Source organism: Nansenia antarctica (assembly GCF_963989245.1).
Source record: "Nansenia antarctica genome assembly, chromosome: 6".
In the NCBI taxonomy this organism is placed as follows: domain Eukaryota; kingdom Metazoa; phylum Chordata; class Actinopteri; order Argentiniformes; family Microstomatidae; genus Nansenia; species Nansenia antarctica.
In genome coordinates, this window is record NC_137676.1 from 73688887 (window position 1) to 73702729 (window position 13843).

The 13843-nt window shown below is 51.1% G+C and overlaps 1 protein-coding gene across 1 annotated transcript in view; it reads right to left on the minus strand.

Moving 5' to 3' along the window:
- The window catches only part of LOC308160962 (uncharacterized protein), a gene marked incomplete at its 5' end in the record, with an annotated part of 39737 nt that overhangs the window by 21047 nt on the left and 4847 nt on the right, over positions 1 to 13843 (minus strand). Inside the window, 7 exons of the mRNA XM_080534885.1 lie at positions 353 to 502; positions 956 to 1020; positions 4129 to 4266; positions 8099 to 8231; positions 8924 to 9030; positions 9157 to 9322; positions 10572 to 10642. Of these exons, the coding sequence (XP_080391011.1) occupies positions 353 to 502; positions 956 to 1020; positions 4129 to 4266; positions 8099 to 8231; positions 8924 to 9030; positions 9157 to 9322; positions 10572 to 10642 (830 nt within the window). The remainder of the gene's footprint in view (positions 1 to 352; positions 503 to 955; positions 1021 to 4128; positions 4267 to 8098; positions 8232 to 8923; positions 9031 to 9156; positions 9323 to 10571; positions 10643 to 13843) is intronic.

Below are 13843 nucleotides of genomic sequence, written 5' to 3' on the forward strand. Positions count from 1 at the left end.
TGTGTTAAGGTAGTAACACAGGGGTGTGTGTGTTAAGGTAGTAACACAGGGGTGTGTGTGTTAAGGTAGTAACACAGGGGGTGTGTGTTAAGGTAGTAACACAGGGGTGTATTTGTCATTTGACCCCTGTGAGTAAAAAAATGTATCTTTATCTTTGCACTTTAAATCACATCAGGAGTATAAAGCCGTTTTGCAGTTCTTCTGTGTAGGAAGCAGGCTAATTTACAAGCGGCCAACTAGTGGTCGTTGTGTGTAAGTAGCAGCTTTCCAGTGTAAAGAGGCGGCTCTTATAGTAGGTAAAAAGGCAGGGCTGTAACACAGGAGGGGTGTGTGTGTGTGTTTCCTGAGGTACCGTTTCTGTCTCTCTCTCTCCAGCTCGCTCCTCATCCCCTCTTCCCTCTCTCTCTCCCTGCGGAGCCGCTCGTTCTCTCTCTTCACCTCCGCCCCGCGCCGCTCTGCCTCCTCCACCTGCTGCCTCAGGGAGACCACCATCCCCCTCTCACTGGCACACACACACACACACACACACACGCACACGCACGCAGACGCAGATGCACACGCACGCACGCACACACACACGCACACGCACACACACGCGCACACACGCACACGCACACACACGCAGACGCAGATGCACACGCACGCACACGCACACACGCAGACACAGACACAGACACAGACACAGACACAGACAGAGACACATGTATACACACACACAGACACGCACACACACGCAGACACAGACACAGACACAGACACAGACAGAGACACATGTATACACACACACAGACACGCACACAGACACACACACACACAAAGACACACACACACACACACACACACAGAGCATTAGAACGTGTCACATAGTGATATATACATATAAACCTTCCTTGCCCTCTTAAGGCTCAATTACACTAGACGACTTTTCAAGTTGTAACATCGCTGAGCCTCTCACACTAAACGACCGTCGTGCTGGTGTCCGTGTCGCAGCGGCGCGCAGACGTCGCAGCACAGCGCAGACTACAGGATGTGTTAACGACGGGGGTTCACAAACTACAAGATTCTTCACTTGGTCAGGACGATTCCTTGACATGGACATAAACACACCTGCTACCTTCTTTGAAAGAAATCGCGATTTATTCAGTGAAAACTAGTAGTATCATTGCCGATCAATGATCGACGTCGTTATATAGAGAAAATTAATGAAATATGGGTTGATTCATCAGAGCAGTCATACGTCATCTCCCTGTCATCAGGGATTTGTAGTTCTTCATTTGATTTGCCAGATGGGCGTGGCCTTGGCGAGGGATAGTGACGTCGCGTACACCGGATGCGGAAGAAACAGTGGAACGACGGCGGCGACGCGTAAACAAAGCAGCAGAATCAGCCGCAGCGATGGTGTACGTGTCGAACGGTGAGTGGCTGTGACAGTGACATTGGCTGTGCTGTCCACACGGGTCGTTGCCCATCTCAGACTAGCAGAATGTAGATTCCGTCGGCCGATAAAATGAAACATGTTTGAAAAGACCTGGAGCCCTGCGACGGCCCTAACGACGGGGTCGGCGGTCCTCCGATTGCGTCTCTGAGCCTGTCACACTAAACGAGCGTCGGAGACGGCGCGTCCCCGGGTTTGCAACGACGGGTGGATTTTGACGCCGACCGCAAAAACGGGTAAATCGGGGTTAAAATCGTCTAGTGTGTAGCCGCCTTTAGTCTCAGCTCAGCAGTGTTACACACATCCTCAGAGGGAGAGGAGGGTCTAGAGGAGGGCCTCACCTCAGCAGCGAGTCCTGGGTGTGTTGGACCTCCAGCGCCCCCTGCTGGACGCGGCTGTGCAGCTCCTCTGTGTCCGTCTGCAGCTGCCCCGCCCTCTGCTGCAGACCCGCCCTCTCCTCCCCCAGCCTCCGCACACTCTGCTCTGCCTCCTGGACAACACACACACACACACACACACACACACACACACACACACAGACACACACACACACAGAGACACACACACAGACACACACACACACACACACACACACACACACACACACACACAGAGACACATACGGTACACAGAGACAGACACAGACGACACAGACACAGACACACACACACACACAGACACAGACAGAGACACACAGACACAGACACAGACAGAGACACACACACACACACACAGAGACACACACACACACACACACACACACACACACACACACACACACACAGATACAGACACAGAGACACACACACAGATACAGACACAGAGACACACACACACACACACAGACACACACACACAGATACAGACACACACACACACACACACACACATACATACACACACACACACACTAGGGTGACCAGATGTAAAAACAAAGCGCTGTAACCAAGCGCCGACATGTTCAGTTGCAGCAGAAGGTCCAGATTCTAATGGAACGTCTTCAGCCTATCAGGAAACAGCATTCATGTTCCCATGGCAACGGCCCCATGTGGATATAGGGAGCTGGCTGAATGTGCGAACCGCCCGCTGTGGCTAACAGTTAGCATCGCTCTCTACAAGCTAACCCAGGCAAAGACATATTACTGAACGGGCCTACCGGGCCCAGGCCCAGGGGCCCCAGAGATCAGGGGGCCCTTTGCATTTCTTGTCGCAGGGATGCCGGTAGAAAATGTCCTACTGTAACTGGGACAAATGAGATTCCTTATATGAACGTAAAAAAACTATTTTGAATATACTTTTGAATATACTATTTTGAACAATTTTATAGGGGCCCACGTCTTGCAAAAAAAAGTGAAGCTTGTGTGGGCTACATAGTTTCTATAGCCTACTCAGATTCTAATGCGAATACAGGCTACATTCTCATTAGATTAATGAGTAGGCTATAGAAACTAGACACTAGAGGGCGCCATTAAAGTTTGTGTACTGGGGACAGGTCACGAGGTCACACTGGTGCAGGTCTTTTACAGATCTTTTATTAAGGCTGAAGATGATAAAAGCCCACAAGGACTACTCCGCGTAATTATCGATTGTGGCCTGCAATCTATGTTTCCAAATGTCTATGTTGCGCTGCGGCTATTTTTGACTCTGCCTGTAACCAATTCCGAAGGGGAGCGGTCATTCTCTGTGCTGTCCAGGATTAAAAATGAATTGCGGACTAAAATGACGCAACACCGTCTCAAGGCTCTTTCTCTCATGGCAATTGAGAGCGAACTGACCAAATCACTGGACTTTAATGATATCGTGGATGATTTTGCACGAAGCAGAGCCAGGAAAAAATGCATTGCATAAGGTAAGACTATTTTATGATTAATTTAGTCTTATAAAGCCATCCTGTGGTTGCTATATATGACACCATAGTGTTGCCAATTGTTTTTGGTTGAAAGCGGTGTATTTTGTTACTGTACATGTACTGTTGTTGGCTTCAATTGAGTGTGGCATGCCTGTGTTGTAAATCCTGTGTCGTTGAAATACAGGTGAATTTTTTCTAGTTATTGTGCTGTTGGCTTTGAGTGTTCCTCCGCTGTAAAACCTGTTGAGATGCAGGTAAACGTAGGCTATGTCGTGTATGCTGTTGGCATTGTGTTTACTTGCGCTCTAAACAAAAATTGTGTCTGCGCTGGGGAGGGGGGGGGGGGGGGGGCCTTTCTACACGTCCAGGCCCAGGGGCCCATTTTTTCATGATCCGTCTATGAACCCAGGCTAACAGTTAGCATCGCTCTCTACAAGCTAACCCAGGCTAACAGTTAGCATCGCCCTTTACAAGCTAACCCAGGCTAACAGTTAGCAATATTGTGCTTGTTACTTAGAAAGTTACATATATACCCCCTATAGAAAAGAAAAGCTAAAATAACACAAGCATAAACAGAGGGTGTTGTGGGTGATACTATGCTTCTATTCTGACTTTTAGTGTTTTTTCTGTTTTTATTTATGTCTGTTTATGGTAGTCAGTCTTTGTCAAGCTGTTTAATATTATTTGTTATTTCATTTTTTATTTTCTACAGAGGGTATATATGTAACTTTTTGTAAATGCCATGTTCACAATTGTATGCTCTCCCAAAAAAATCGAGTAAACAAAATAAAAAAACTAACATCAAATAATCCAACAATCAACCGTGTCCTGTCCATCCGCTGACCTGTAATTCCTGGTGATTCCACTGGAGGGCGGTCTCGGCCTGGGCCAGCACAGCCAGCATGGAGGAGAGGTCTGCTGCCCCCTCGTGGAGCAGACTGGTACTGCGGCCGTCCAGACACTGGGAGCTCAGCACTCTGGACTGCACAGAGGTTTTCTTACGTTATTTTTGTCTGAGTGAGACATGCACATATCACATCCACACACTGGATTGTTGTTACTGCATATAATGTTTCAGATGTCTATTTTTTTTGTTCTTATTTCATTCTATTATTATTATACTATACATATATACACAGACACAGACACAGACACACACACACACACACAGACACACACACACACACACACACACACACACACACACACACACACACACACACACACACAGACACACACACACACACACACACACACACACACACACACACACACACAGGGCATAGATACACAGGGCATAGACAATATATACTTTATTTAGTTGTTTGTGGCGTGCTGTAACGCCTTAATTTCTCCTCTGGGATCAATAAAGTAACTGTCTCTCTCTGTCTCTCTGTCTCTGTGTCTCTGTCTCTCTCTCTGTGTCTCTGTCTCTGTCTCTGTCTCTGTCTCTCTGTCTCTGTCTCTGTCTCTGTCTCTCTCTCTGTGTCCCTCTGTTTCTCTCTCTCTGTCTCTCTCTCTCTCTGTCTCTCTGTCTCTCTCTGTGTCTCTGTCTCTCTGTGTCTCTCTGTCTCTGTCTCTGTCTCTCTCTCTGTTTATCTCTCTCTGTCTCTGTGTCTCTCTGTTTCTCTCTCTCTGTCTCTGTCTCTGTGTCTCTCTGTTTCTCTCTCTCTGTCTCTGTGTCTCTGTGTCTCTCTGTCTCTCTGTTTCTCTCTCTGTGTCTCTCTGTCTCTCTGTCTCTCTGTCTCTGTGTCTCTCTCTCTCTCTCTGTCTCTCTCTCTCTCTCTCTCTCTCTGTTTCTCTCTCTCTGTCTCTCTGTCTCTGTGTCTCTCTGTCTCTCTGTTTCTCTCTCTGTGTCTCTCTGTCTCTCTGTCTCTGTGTCTCTCTCTCTCTCTGTGTCTCTCTCTCTCTCTCTCTCTCTCTCTCTCTCTCTCTCTGTGTCTGTGTATCTATCTATCTATCTATCCATCTATCTATCTATCTTGCCCATCATTCAGACCAGCAGAGTGTCTCACCAGTTTCAGGACAGCCTGACTGACTGACTCCAGAGTCCTCTCTCTGTCCCCCTGCCTCTCCCACTCCCTCTCTCTCTCCTGCTCCTTCTCCAAGTCTCCGTCACGCTCAGTCTTCCTCTCCTCCTCCCTCCGCTCCCTCTCTTTCTCCTGGGCCTGGAGGGAAATGGACAGCTCAAAGATCCTGAGGAGAGAGAGAGAGAGAGAGACAGAGAGAGAGAGAGAGACAGAGAGAGAGAGAGAGAGAGAGAGAGAGAGAGCAGAGGAGGGGGATTAGAGAGGTGTAGAAGTTACTGTCACATGAATGGGTAAACGCAGTATGGTTCTTCGGCGTATGGGTAGTTGTTTTCCTCTCCACTCCGCCAGGCTCGGGGCCGAGGCCTTTTACCACCCAGAAGCCACGTCATCGTCTCGTCATCTAATACCGACAGACCATGCATCCCGTTGGGTGGGTGGTACACCGGGCAATCCAGGATAATATGGTCTGCAGTTTGGTCCTCTGCGCCACACTCGCACGACGCTTTTGGGGCCAAGCCCCATCTGTGCATTGATGAGCGGAAACGCCCGACGCCGTTCCGGAGACGATTGAGCCTCACCCAGGATAGCCTTGGCAAGTCCATCCCGAGGGGCTCAGCGCCGGCGATTGGGATGTGGTCGCGGAGTTTGGAGGTGTTAGCCTCCCACTCCGCGCGCCACATATAATCCGCCCATCCTGCCGCACTGATGTTGAGATCTCTGCATTGCTGCCTGAGATCCTGTGCGGCAGGCACAAATGGGTGTCTCGACTTGAGACGCCGGGAGGGCTCCGCTGTTATAGTGAGCCTATCATGGAGCAGATGGTTATTAAGCTCCACGGCCCGGCAGGCGAGACGTGCTGTGGCTCCCATGCGGCGGAGGCCTGCGGGCTGGATGCCTGCTAGGATGGGAAGGTTGTCCACGGGGGTAGGACGCAGGCATCCTGTCACAATGCGCAAGGCTTCGTTTATAGGCGAGTCGATGAGGCGGGTGTGGGCACTGCGACACCATACTGGGGCGCAGTATTCACTAGTTGAATAAACGAGGGCTAGGGCTGCCGTGCGCAAGATCCTTGCGCCGGCGCCCCAGCCCGAGCCAACCAGTCGCCTCATCAACGCCACACGAGCTGTTAACTTCTTGCGCAGTGACTCAAGGTGTCGGCGAAACGTGAGCGTCCTGTCCAATGTCACGCCGAGATAGATTGGCTCAGCAGAACATGGCAGGGGAGTTCCATCTAGGTGTACTCTAAGCTCACGTTTAGCCTCCCTGTTGTTAAGGTGGAAGGCAGCCGACACCGTCTTTGCCTCGCTAAGCTTCAATCTCCATTTCCGGAAGTATGCCACTAGTGTCTGCATGTCCTGGCTCAGAATCCCCTCCACAGACTGCCAATTTCCAGCAGAGTACACCACTGCGAGGTCGTCTGCGTAGGCGTACTTCCGCGAGAGTGTGTTGGGCAGGTCATAGGTGTAGATATTATAGAGGAGGGGGGCCAGGACCGATCCCTGAGGGACGCCATTCTTAAGGCGTCGAAGCCTGCTTAGCTGTCCGCGACCGGTGGTGAGGGTAAAGCTGCGGTTACGGATGAGCTCCATGATCATTCTGACCATGTGCCTGTCCGGCAGCAGGCGGAGCAGCTTGCAGGAGAGGCCGCGATGCCATACGGTATCGTAGGCAGCCGTCAGGTCTATAAAGACGGCCCCGGCCTTCTTTTTTGCCGAAAAGCAATCCTCGATGTCTTGAGTCATAAGGGTGACTTGATCTACGGTCGACCTCCCGCGTCGGAACCCGGCCTGCTCACGTGGGAGCAGCGGGTCGACAATTGGTTCGATGCGGGCGTAGATGAGACGCTCGAGGATCTTGAAGGGGATGCATAACAGAGAGATGGGACGGTAACTCTTAGGGTCCCCTTCAGGCTTATTCGGTTTAGGGATCGCAACAACTAGGGCTCTTCGCCAGATTTTGGGGATCTTGAGTTGGCGCAAACAGGAAGTGAGGAACGCTCTCAGCCAGGACTTCAAGGCGGGTGCGGCATGGAGAATAAGCTCCGGGCAGATGGAGCAGTATGGTTGTCTCTCCACTTCAACCTTTGTGTATCTTGCTTACGCCTATCCAATCTGTCAGATCTAAGTGTCTAGAGGGCAGTGGGTGAGGCAGGGGATGAGGTAGTGAGGTAGGGGATGAGGTAGTGAGGTAGGGGATGAGGTAGGGGATGAGGTAGTGAGGTATGGGATGAGGTAGGGGATGAGGTAGTGAGGTAGGGGATGAGGTAGTGAGGTAAGGGATGAGGTATTGAGGTAGGGGATTAGGTAGTGGATGAGGTAGTGAGGTAAGGGATGAGGTAAGGGATGAGGTAGTGAGGTAAGGGATGAGGTAGGGGATGAGGTAGTGAGGTAGTGAGGTAGGGGATGAGGTAGTGAGGTAGTGAGGTAGGGGATGAGGTAGTGAGGTAGGGGATGAGGTAGGGGATGAGGTAGTGAGGTAGGGGATGAGGTAGTGAGGTAGTCACCTGTCCTTCAGCTGCTGGCTCTCTGCTTCATGAAGGAGTCTCAACTCTGTCAGCCCCCTCTCTCTCTCCCTCTCCCTCTCCCTCTCCCTCTCCTCCCGCCCAGGGTCCTGGTGGCCCGGGTCTGTCTGCTCCAGGTCCTGGATGTCCAGGGTGGAGGAGAAGGTGGAGCTGGGGTCAGGGCCCAGGGTGGTGGAGCTGGGGTCAGGGGCCAGGGTGGTGGAGCTGGGGTCAGGGCGCAGGGTGGAGGAGAGAGGAGGGGCTGAGGTGGAGCGGGGGGGGGCAGGGTGGCGGGGGCTCAGGGCCGTGGTGCCGTTGAGCCGGGTGGAGGAGGAGGAGGAGGACAGGATGGAGCCACAGCGGAACAGGAAGGAGGAGGAGAGGCGGGAGAACTCCGCCCTGAGGCCCCACAGGTCCCTGAGACACACACACACACACACACACACACACACACAGACACACAGACACACAGACACACACACACACACACACACACACACACACACACACACACACACACACAGCACAGCACATCTACATCATCTACATATATTTTTGTATCTCCATCGTGTAAATGAAAATGAGCGTTGATACAACATAATGTATGTGAACAATGTTTTGGCTCAATAAAACCATTTGAAATAAGTAAGTGAATCATCTATCCATCAGTGATGGACAGTGATGGAATGCAGACTTGTTATCAATGTGGTGACTATGTTGACAATATATCAAATGTACAATGTGAAAGTTTGGTGGCCGTCTTTGAAAGCTTCCCATTGTGAAGTCGATTTGACTGTCCCAACAGTCAACAAAACTCGAGTTGTGAAAGATCATTTTCTTTAATAAATATTATACCTAGATTTAAAGCAAGTTCCTATCTTGAGTCTCATTATTAATCCACAACAGTTGGCTGAGAGGAGTCAGCTGACCTGTGAGGATAGTGTGTTGTGGTTGGCTGAGAGGGGTCAGCTGACCTGTGAGGATAGTGTGTTGTGGTTGGTTGAGAGGGGTCAGCTGACGTGTGAGGATAGTGTGTTGTGGTTGGCTGAGAGGGGTCAGCTGACCTGTGAGGATAGTGTGTTGTGGTTGGTTGAGAGGGGTCAGCTGACCTGTCTGTGGCGGTCTTCAGGGTGTGACAGTGGCGTCTCAGGGTGACCACGTCGCCCCACACGGACATCAGACGGCCGTGCTCCTCACTGATGTGGCCGCTCAGACGCTACACACACACACACGGACACACACACGGACACACACACACACACACACACACACACACACACATTAGAGAGCTCCTTCTCATCAGTATGACATGAGGGCATGACCACCAGACACATCTCATCACCTCTTTCTCTTTCTGCCAATCACTGTCCCTCTGGCCCGCCTCCTCCACTGCTTTCGACCAATCGGTGGTCAGCTTGCGGAGGTCTTCCCTCAGGGCTTCGTTGGCCAGCCCTGATTGGCTGAGCTGAGCGCACAGCAGAGAGTTCATCTCAGCCAATCCCACGCTCCTGCTCACAGAAACAACATGGAGGACATACTATAACACTTAATCAGCCATGGGTGGGGTCATTAACACTAGAACAGCCGTGGGTGGGGTCATTAACACGAGAACAGCCGTGGGTGGGGTCATTAACACTAGAACAGCCGTGGGTGGGGTCATTAACACGAGAACAGCCGTGGGTGGGGTCATTAACACTAGAACAGCCATGGGTGGGGTCATTAACACTAGAACAGCCATGGGTGGGGTCATTAACACTAGAACAGCCATGTGTGGGGTCATTAACACTTAATCAGCCATGGGTGGGGTCATTAACACTAGAACAGCCATGGGTGGGGTCATTAACACTAGAACAGCCATGGGTGGGGTCATTAACACTAAAACAGCCCTGGGTGGGGTCATTAACACTAGAACAGCCGTGGGTGGGGTCATTAACACTAGAACAGCCATGGGTGGGGTCATTAACACTAGAACAGCCATGGGTGGGGTCATTAACACTAGAACAGCCCTGGGTGGGGTCATTAACACTAGAACAGCCGTGGGTGGGGTCATTAACACTAGAACAGCCATGGGTATGGTCATTAACACTAGAACAGCCATGGGTGGGGTTATTAACACTAGAACAGCCATGGGTGGGGTCATTAACACTAGAACAGCCATGGGTGGGGTCATTAACACTAGAACAGCCATGGGTGGGGTCATTAACACTAGAACAGCCGTGGGTGGGGTCATTAACACCAGAACAGCCATGGGTGGGGTCATTAACACCAGAACAGCCATGGGTGGGGTCATTAACACTAGAACAGCCATGGGTGGGGTCATTAACACTAGAACAGCCATGGGTGGGGTCATTAACACTAGGACAGCCATGAGAAAAACATGTTATATCTTGTTAAACATGTTATATCAAATTTCAGGACCCTCCTTTCATGACTTTTCCTAGATATGTGCGTTCTACCACCCAGTATCCTTACATTTTCTAAATCACATCAGGATAAGCTAGTATCAAACTATTTTTCTGTGTAGGAAGCAGGATAATTTACAAGCGTTCAACTAGTGGTCGTTGTGTGTAAATAGCAGCTTAGCATTGTAAAGATAGAAAGAAAGATAGATCTTATAGTAGTTAAAAAGGCACGGCTGTTCTAGTGAAATGGAGTTGAACTCATACAGTTCATGTATCTGCTGTGTCTGTGTCTGTCTGGTGGGAAAACAATGAGTTTGAGCAATGACGAGCATCAGTTTAAGACATGCACACACACCTCTGCTGTTCCTCCTCCAACCTGATGAGGGCGCTCTCCAGAGAGTCACTGTGCTCATCTCGGATCCTCCTCTGCAGAGTTCACAACATAATTTTTTTTTACAAATTAAAACTAGACAGAGAATCTAATAACACTTATTTTATTGAACCACTATTCATCCAGGTTAGTCTCATAGAGATTAAATCTATTTTTATATTCAAGTTATACTGAAACATTGTGTTAGACCCAAGGCAAGTAACTGACCATGAGCCTGTGGTCGTCAAAGACCAAATAATCATCCAGGTGCCCTCTTATAAGTACTTAGGTATTCAATTATAAATAAAGTCCAAGATGGCCGCGCGCTTAGACGCTGAGGCTCGGGGGGCGACCACACTGGTGTTTCTTTGTGTTTTTAATTACCTTTATATGTTCACTCTTTTTTTAGTACTTATAGGGAACAGTTGTGTATATAGTACCTACAGCAGGCTCGACTTATTAGAAGTCGGCACGCAAAACGACAGGATAGTTAGGGCGGATTTCCTGGAGCAATACAACATTGACACGGACATCGCCAGGCTACCGGGAGAGCCCTGGTTCACAGTCCCCTCCCTGAGGCGGAGACGCCGGCGGCGGGATCGTAGGAAAAAGCGAGGCCGGAGGGGAGGCCTGCTAGCAAGGCTAAGGAGAAGCCCAAACAAGCCAGCTATTCCAAGCATTTTCCTCTCAAATGTCAGATCCCTGACAAATAAGATGGATGAACTGAGACTACAGGTGGCAAAAAACAGCATCGTAGGGGATAGCTGTGTGATTATTCTGACCGAAACCTGGCTAAATGACAACATTGTGGACGCTAACGTTAGCTTAGAGGGCCGAACGCTTCATCGCGCTGACCGCACGGAGCTTAGCGGTAAGTCAAGAGGAGGTGGGATCATAATATCGACGAAGGATAGCTGGTGCTTAAACACGAAAACTGTAAGTAGCCACTGCTCACCAGACCTAGAATACTTGACTGTTAAATGCCGACCCACATACCTGCCTAGGGAGTTAAACGCGGTGCTAATTACATGTGTGTATATTGCACCTAGCTCAGACAGCAAAGTAGCATTGGCGCGACTATACGACGTCATTAGTAGCCAACAAAGTACTGATCCACAGGCTATCCACATCATAGCGGGGGACTTTAATCATGTCGACCTGAAGGCAGTACTACCCAAGTTCTACCAGCATGTAAAATGTGCAACGAGAGGAGAAAAAACACTGGATAAGGTATACACCAACATCAAACGTGCTTACAAGGCTAGTCCGCTAGCTCATCTAGGCATGTCTGACCATGTGTCAATCCTCCTGATTCTTGCATACACCACAATGGGGAAAAGTGCTCCCACCACCACTAAGACTGTCAGAACCTGGCCAGAAGGGTCCGCTCCACTGCAGATCTGCCTAAATGACACCCTATGGCAGGAATATGAGCATGAGGACCTGGAACAGTACACGTCGTCGGTTCTGAACCACATAGTGAACTGCACCAACTCAGTCACCGTGGACAAACGGGTCCGGGTCTACCCCAACACGAAGCCATGGATGACTGGGAAGGTCCAAAAACTGTTAAATGAGAGGGACAACGCCTTCTTCGCAGGGAAGCGCACACCGCTGTACAGCTCCACCAGGGCCAACCTAAAGCGCGGCATCAAAGCGGCCAAGGCAGAGCACAGAGAGAAGATTGAGGAATGCCTCCTGAGCAACGACTCCAGGCGGATGTGGCAGGGGGTTCAGCAGATGACAAACTTCAGAGCCAACAGGCTCACAGCCGCAGAGGACGACCCCCTGCTGGCGGGAAAGCTGAACACCTTCTACGCCCGGTTCGACGAGGGGCGAACGGAGGTAACCACAACACAGACACCACTCTCTCCAGCTCTCAGCAGCCTCACCCTCACAGAGCACGAGGTGAGACGCGTACTGAAGGCGGTGGACCCCAGGAAAGCCTTGGGGCCGGATGGCGTCCTGGGACGGGTGCTGAGAGACTGCGCCGACCAGCTGGCCGGGGTTTTCACCAACATCTTTAACCAGTCCCTGTCCCAGGCCACCGTCCCACCCTGCCTGAAAACCTCAACTATCATCCCAGTCCCGAAGAAAAGCACGGTGAGCTGCCTAAACGACTACCGCCCGGTGGCACTCACACCAATCATCATGAAGTGCTTCGAGAAACTAGTCCGGGCCCACATACTCACACGCCTCCCGCCCAACCTGGATCCATACCAGTTCGCCTACAGAGCCCACAGGTCCACAGAGGACGCCATAGCGACGACTCTCCACGCCACTCTATCCCACCTGGAGAGGGGAAACAGCTACGCGAGACTGCTCTTCGTGGACTTCAGCTCCGCCTTTAACACCATCCTTCCAGACAGGCTAGTGACCAAACTACTAGACCTGGGTCTATCACACTCTATATGTGCGTGGATCAAGGACTTCCTGACCGACCGCCCCCAGAGGGTGCGGGTGGGCCCCCACACCTCCACAGCCCTCAGCCTCAGCACTGGGTCACCCCAGGGCTGCGTGCTAAGCCCCATCCTCTACAACCTCTACACCCACGACTTCACCCCCATCCACCCCAGCAACTACATCGTAAAGTTTGCAGACGACACCACCGTGGTGGGATGTATCTCGGGGGGGGACGAGGCGGCGTACAGGGATGAGGTAGAGCAATTGAGCAAGCTGTGCAAGGTAAACAACCTGCTGCTAAACAAGTCAAAGACCCAGGAATTCATCGTAGACTACAGGAGGAAAAAGTCCGAGATCCTGCCCCTGCTCATCGACGGAGAGAGCGTGGAGATGGTCTCAAACCTCCGTTTCCTGGGACACATCATGCGGGATGACCTGGCCTGGAAGGACAACACTAAAGGCACCATCAAGAGGGCACAACAGCGGCTATACACCCTGAGATGCCTCAAGAAACAACACAGCAAGCAGGAGATGCTGGTGGCCTTCTACCACGGCGCAGTGGAGAGCATCCTCACCTTCGGCATCTCCAACTGGTACCACAGCTGCACGGCAGCGGAGAGAAACGATCTACAGAGAGTCGTGAGAACAGCACAGGGGATCACCGGCGCCACCCTCCCCTCTCTGGAGGAGCTGTACAAAACACGCTGTCTCAGGAGGGCCTCCAAGATCTCCAAGGACCCGACCCACCCTGGGCACGAACACTTTGTCAAGCTGCCCTCGAACAGGAGGTACAGGACCCCGGCCGCTAGGACAAACAGACTGAAGGACAGCTTCTACCACAGGGCCGTCAAGGC